Source organism: Sphaeroforma arctica, assembly GCF_001186125.1.
Source record: "Sphaeroforma arctica JP610 unplaced genomic scaffold supercont1.2037, whole genome shotgun sequence".
NCBI lineage: Eukaryota > Ichthyosporea > Ichthyophonida > Sphaeroforma > Sphaeroforma arctica.
The window spans coordinates 2,972-9,172 of NW_014038521.1; the positions used below are offsets into that span (position 1 = coordinate 2,972).

The 6,201-nt window shown below is 44.1% G+C and overlaps 1 protein-coding gene across 2 annotated transcripts in view; it reads left to right on the forward strand.

The window, feature by feature from the left end:
* Positions 1-5,480, forward strand: part of SARC_12051 — a gene marked incomplete at both ends in the record, with an annotated part of 7,104 nt that extends 1,624 nt beyond the window's left edge. The window contains 6 exons of one of the 2 annotated variants that reach the window (XM_014293850.1): positions 297-424; positions 995-1,138; positions 1,424-1,536; positions 2,392-4,235; positions 4,637-4,733; positions 5,386-5,480. In XM_014293850.1, coding sequence (XP_014149325.1) covers positions 297-424; positions 995-1,138; positions 1,424-1,536; positions 2,392-4,235; positions 4,637-4,733; positions 5,386-5,480 — 2,421 coding nt within the window. The other variant, XM_014293849.1, reaches the window with a different exon arrangement.
* Positions 5,481-6,201: the final 721 nt, after the last annotated feature.

Sequence of the window (6,201 nt, forward strand, 5' to 3'; positions counted from 1 at the left end):
ATTTATATATTTATATACCTATAGCTATAGCTTGGTTAGGTTCGGGTTTTGGTTTTGGTGGGTAGATACACTATTAGACAATTGTGTGACATGGTGTTCATAACAGTTCGGTGTCTGACGGTGTGAGCCAATTGCCTGGGAGTTTCTGATTGAAAACTGATTATATATCTATCATGCACATGCGAATCAGTTACACTAATCGGTCCTGTCCTTATACTCACCATGATCTTGACGAGGTTCGAGGTTTGCTGTTTTTAACCCCTTGCCCCCCCCCCTCCCTCTCTCTCTATGTACAGTCCAAGAAGATACCACAAGTAAGGAGCAGCATGGATCAAAGACAGAGGATCAAGCAGACAAAGGAGCGCGAGAAACAGGCATATATAGAACAGGGTGCGGATGCATTAAAGCGGATCCGAGAGCAAAGGTATAATACACCGATATAATCTCACACTATTTTTGGGTTATAGGGGCGTGTCATATATGCATGCTTAAGCGAGACGCAGTCTTATGGATTCTCATATTCTTGTCGGTGGAAACGATTCGACTACAATGTCAATCGAAGGTTTGCGAAATGACTACAGATACGTTTGATTGTGACAAAGTCACACTGCAGGCGTAGTCGTGCGCATGAGCATAGCTGTCTGATATTGTGTGGTATGTTTTTAATTTTGTCTTGAACAGATCTTACATAAAATGTAACGAGATGAAATTGTGATTTGCATATTTTTGTGCCCAAGTCACACTCTGAGGCATATTCGTGCCCTAAACCCCCAAAACCCTAAACCTGATACTATATGTAAGTACTTTGATTGGAAATGTCTTGAGCACGTATTGTATTCTGTTACGGGGAGCACAATGCAACAGCTACTGTTGATTCCAGAAGCGGCGTCATACTATAATTAGAGCAGATGCCATACAAAGCAATACATAATTCGAGTCACTTTTAAATCCTCGGCCTTGCCATCAATCTTATTTCCTTTGTTCTTTTTTAAAGGGGGAAAAAGGTTTTGGGTGTGGCTGCGCGGCGTCAGATGCAGGCCGACGAGGAGATACGCGCGGCAAAACAAATAAAGAAGGACAACTACCAATCGAGCATCCTTGAGTACAATCAAAAGAGCAAGACACAGGCTAAAACTAGGTAGATCGAACGTTTGCAGCGATACTTGTACACACGTTATATGTACACAGCGGGGCTATGCAGGTAAATATTGCGTAGAGTATTACTTACGGACACTCTGCCATGGTGTAATATTCGTGTACCTGTGCAGCATCACATGTGGATTAGCTTTCGGTAGGAAAAGAAATGCATCGTACTGAAGTTGTATTGTTTCTATTGCAAAACTCTAGCATGAAATTGCATGTAATCTTGTATTGATAACTTAGTTGGTCCTGAACACTCTGTGTATGCACCTACCTACACTAGGAGGGAACATGTCAACAATTTTAATTCAAGCGTCAAATCAGCCAAAACCAAACGAGGGGCGCCACTCCTTACAAGCTCAAAGAGAGAGAAGAACCGTGCAGCAACCGACAGTGGTAAGTGCAGTACATGTGGTCATCTAGCAACGCTTCTGATGTAGATGTAGGTACATCTGCGTGCTCAAGGATTCAAGTATGAGCATACAGTAGCTTGTGGTAGCTAAACTCTTTAGCGGTGAAACAATCTCGAAAGAATTAGTTATTCGTATGCATTGCCCTCAACTTTCAACTTTTGTGAACCATCTTTCTTCATTTGCTCACCCTTCCCACCGGACGGGCTCACACGATCAGCAATACACATTTTTATACTTACACATATCTTAGCACTTAACACGTATCTTAACACTCAACATATATTTTAATGCTTCCACATATCTTAGCACTTAACACGTATCTTAACACTTAACACATATCCTAACACTTAAGACATATCTTACCACTTCACACATATCTTAACACTCAACACATATTTTAATACTTACACATATCTTAGCACTTAACACGTATCTTAACACTTAACACATATCCTAACACATAAGACATATCTTAACACTTCACGCATATCTTAACACTCAACACATAATTTAACACTTATCACATATCTTAGCACTCAGCACATATTTTAACATTTAACACATATCTTAGCACTTAACACATATCTTAACACTTAAACACATATCTTAACACTTAACACATATCTTAACACGCATCACATATCTTAACACTTAACACATATCTCAACACTTAACACATATCTTAACACTTAACACGTATCATACCAATTAACTCATATCTTATCACTTACATGTCCTAACCCCTACCCCAGATGGAGCGAGCATATCTTAACACTTAACACGTATCATACCAATTAACTCATATCTTATCACTTACATGTCCTAACCCCTACCCCAGATGGAGCGAGCAGTGACGATGACTTCGACAGCGATAGGAGGTCTTCCACGGGGTATGCTTCTGGTGCACCTTCATCTGAAACCCGGGACCGGTCTAGAAGTGTCAGTGGAGAGGGGAACAGGAGCGACAATCAACCGGCGAGGAGAAGGAATAGTCTGAGAAGTGCAGATAGTCCGACTTCGGAAAGCGAGACTAAAAGTAAGAAAAACGGGACAACTGCATGCAGTACGGGCACCATGCGAGATATATTTAATCATAGACAGAATCCGAGTAGGAGGGGTGAACATGCACGAAAGGAGCCGAGTAGTAAGAGTAGGACTAGAACTTCGGGTTGTGCATTGGATAACTCCGATGACGCTAGCGATGCTGGCGGGGAGATCTTGGAGCTGCCCAAGGACAGTGGTAGGGGGAATATTGAGCGGGGAATGGATAGTCCGTCACGAGAAAAGAGAAACGCCTCGGACAAGAAAGAACCCGGCGAGAAATACGAAGACGCGGATGGTGTGTTTGACCCAATGGACCCTGGGGGAGGCAGTAGTAGTATTGAACAGATAGGTGAGCTTAAACCGCACAAAAAGCGACCGAGAAAGGACTTCCCCGGGAGTGGGGAGGTGACGAGTGAGGTATCACTTGATGATACGAAGCACGATAATGATAAGGAGGGCGTGAACGATGAGAACGGGGATGGGGACGTGAGAGAAGTAGTTGTACAGCCCAAAAGTGGGAAGAACAAGGTGCAGAAGTTTCCGGACTTGTCCGATAGTGCTTCGGCTATGGATAGGGATGGTGTTGCCGGTGAGAAGGAGGTTGATATACAGGTGAAAAGCCGGAAGAAGAAATCGCAGAAGAAATTACCAGCCATGCCCGACAGTCCGTTAGTTGCGAGTGGGATGGCTTCGGATGTAGAGGTTGACGGAAAGAATGTTAAGGACGACCATGAAAGTAGCGATGCGAATGAGAAGGAGGAAGATGTACAGGTGAAAAGCTGGAGGCGTAAGGCGCAGAAGAGGTTACCTGATATGCCCGAGAATGAGTTGATTGCGAGTAAAGAGGCATCGGATATAGAGGGAGATTGTGGGAAGAATACTGATGAGTATGTAGGTAGTGATGCTGAAGAGAAGGAGGATGTTTTACAGCCCAAAGAACGAAAGCGTAAAGCGCAGAAGTGGTTACCTGAAATGCCCGAGAATGAGTTGATTGCGAGTAAGGAGGCATCGGATATAGTGGGAGATTGTGGGAAGAATACGGATGAGCATGTAGATAGTGATGCTGAAGATAAGGAGGATGTTATACAGCCCAAAGAACGAAAGCGTAAAGCGCAGAAGTGGTTACCTGAAATGCCTGGTAGTGAGACAAAACTGAATGAGAGCGCTGATGATGTGAGCAACCAAGAGAAGACCACCACTACGAGGTCTACACGTGCGGTCAGGAGATCCACGACCGAAACGATACCCGAAACGCCCGGAAGTGGACCATTATCGAGTAGCAAGCTCTCCGGTCGACTATCACCGAGTGGCGGCTCAGTGGGTACACGGAGTTCCGGGAGAAGGGGATCTACCACCACGAGTATGCCAACCAAAACTATAGACTTTAAATCGGGTGTGCTGTCCCGTATACGATCTCGCAGAAATGTAGAGACCAGCGACCCAGAGGAAGAGAAACCAAAGGGCATGACTTCAAGAGCAAGGAAAAGGACCGGTCTCAAATTTACGGGTTCAGGTGCGGTCAGTGTTGCCGGTACGGATGTGGTCGAAGCTACGAACGACACACCTGTAGTTGACGAAGATCCTGGGCCAAGGAAAAGGTTAAAACGCGTCAGTGGTAAAATGACAACATTGCCTGAGGTATGAGCAGTGTGCAGTATGCGGTAGTGTTATCTTTGGGTGTGTTTCTTATGAACCGATGATCCTGTGGGTGGGTGCTGATGTTCGTATGTAGGTGTATGTGTATGTGCAGGGTATGGGGTTAGTTCACCTTATGTATGAATTAGCGCACTGCGCCCTCGTAGTATGTGTGTATACATGTAAGCAATGGGCTTCATATATATATATGTATATGTACATATATACTATGTGGGACCATGGGGGAGGCGCAAGTCGGTGTTGCTATGTACCCATATGGAGTCGTGTATATTTCTTGATGTTGCAGATGGGTTTGTGTGTGTATGTTTATCAGCACAACACTTTGACAACGTATAGTCCTAACTGCAAACGTTTTGGTTTGGTTTGTTTTTGATATCGTTCAGTCGCTCGATGCCCCGGCGGAGAATGATGAAGATAACGCGTTACTCAAGATCCCCAAGAAGAAGCAGCGCAACGGCAACAAGACTGCCAAACCAATTTGTAAGTGGGCGGCCGTACTTATACTCACATGGGCCTTAAAATAGTCAGTGTATTTGGATTGATTTGGGGCTGATACGTATGCCTTGCATGCACGTGTTGTGAGACGTGTGCAGGATGTTGAGTTTCATCTGAGGGATGTAGCACTGGTTGATCCACGGATGACATTCAATGGATTTTGGAACAGCATCTGATTCAAATGGCTTGTTTGAAACTACAAAGGAATGCTTCTGTTTGTTCGCTTTATATATACCTTCGCATGCATGTTTAGGTTGGCGTATATTCAATCTTGTATGCGCACAAGGATTGCGTGCGAGGACGAACATCGACGTACGCGTTACGGTTGCGTTTGGCTCTATGTATCTCTTTGGATGATAATTTACACTTGAAAATGGCGCTATTTGTTGGTGTACTATTTTTTATAAGTTTAATGTGTGCTTGCTGTTGCTATTGGGCTGTGTAGGTATATGGATGACTGCTTGGGTGTGCCACTGTTGCCTTATACATACTCAAATGCTGTTGAAGACGTTATTTTCTCACGTGTGGTTTTAACATACTTCAATATTTGTGGAGAGCTCGGCCTTGATAGAGTATCCCATCACTCTCAGTGAATTTACTGGGCACTTATTTATACATACAATCCATCGTTGAACAGCTGGAGAGCTCAGCGATCTCGGTGATATGGACAGTGACGAGGACAAACCTATTTGGAACAAATCGACGAACAGCAAACCACAGGCTGGAGGTAAGCCTTGCTGTGAAAGGTGTCGTTGTGCGTGGTGGTCACGCATATATAAAAGCGTATGGGCCTGCATATGTTTCCTAACTTTTCGAAGGGCTCGAATTTGAGTTTCTCACGTCACACACTTGCATAATATGGGTTTCTTCAAGGTATGCTACTTATGTGTATATACCTGTATATACCTCCAGAGGGTGTATAGCGGTAGTAATCTGGCTCGCTTCTGCAATAGGGTGTATATGTATAACCGCAGACCAATTTAATACTCGTGTAATGGTCATTTATCTGCGATTGTGAATCGTATAGGATTTTTCATTTAGCCATATAGCGTTGGGTCTGAATTGCTAGGATTTGCGGATATGACGTACTGTCTCAGATCATTATAATGGCTTCTGGTTCGTATCATAAGAGCTGCTGACCGGATATCGTAGTTCGGGTGTCATGGGAGTTTAGTAGCATGTGTCAGTAGCATAAAGCGTACTAACTTTGAGTAGATGGTGTTGTGCTGGATGCCGGTATTCATATAGGCAACTGTATTGATACCAGATTCCCAGGGAAGCTGTATTGACCGCGGAAACGCAGACGTATTGTTCAAGCGACTTTCTGTCATTTAGAAGTGTAAATGCGCTTGCCTCAGCCTTACATCTCGTTGATGCGCGCACTAGCGATTCTCGCCGCAAGAAGGCATTCGACCGCATACTTCGACATGCCTTCGTAACATTGCTTTGTAAT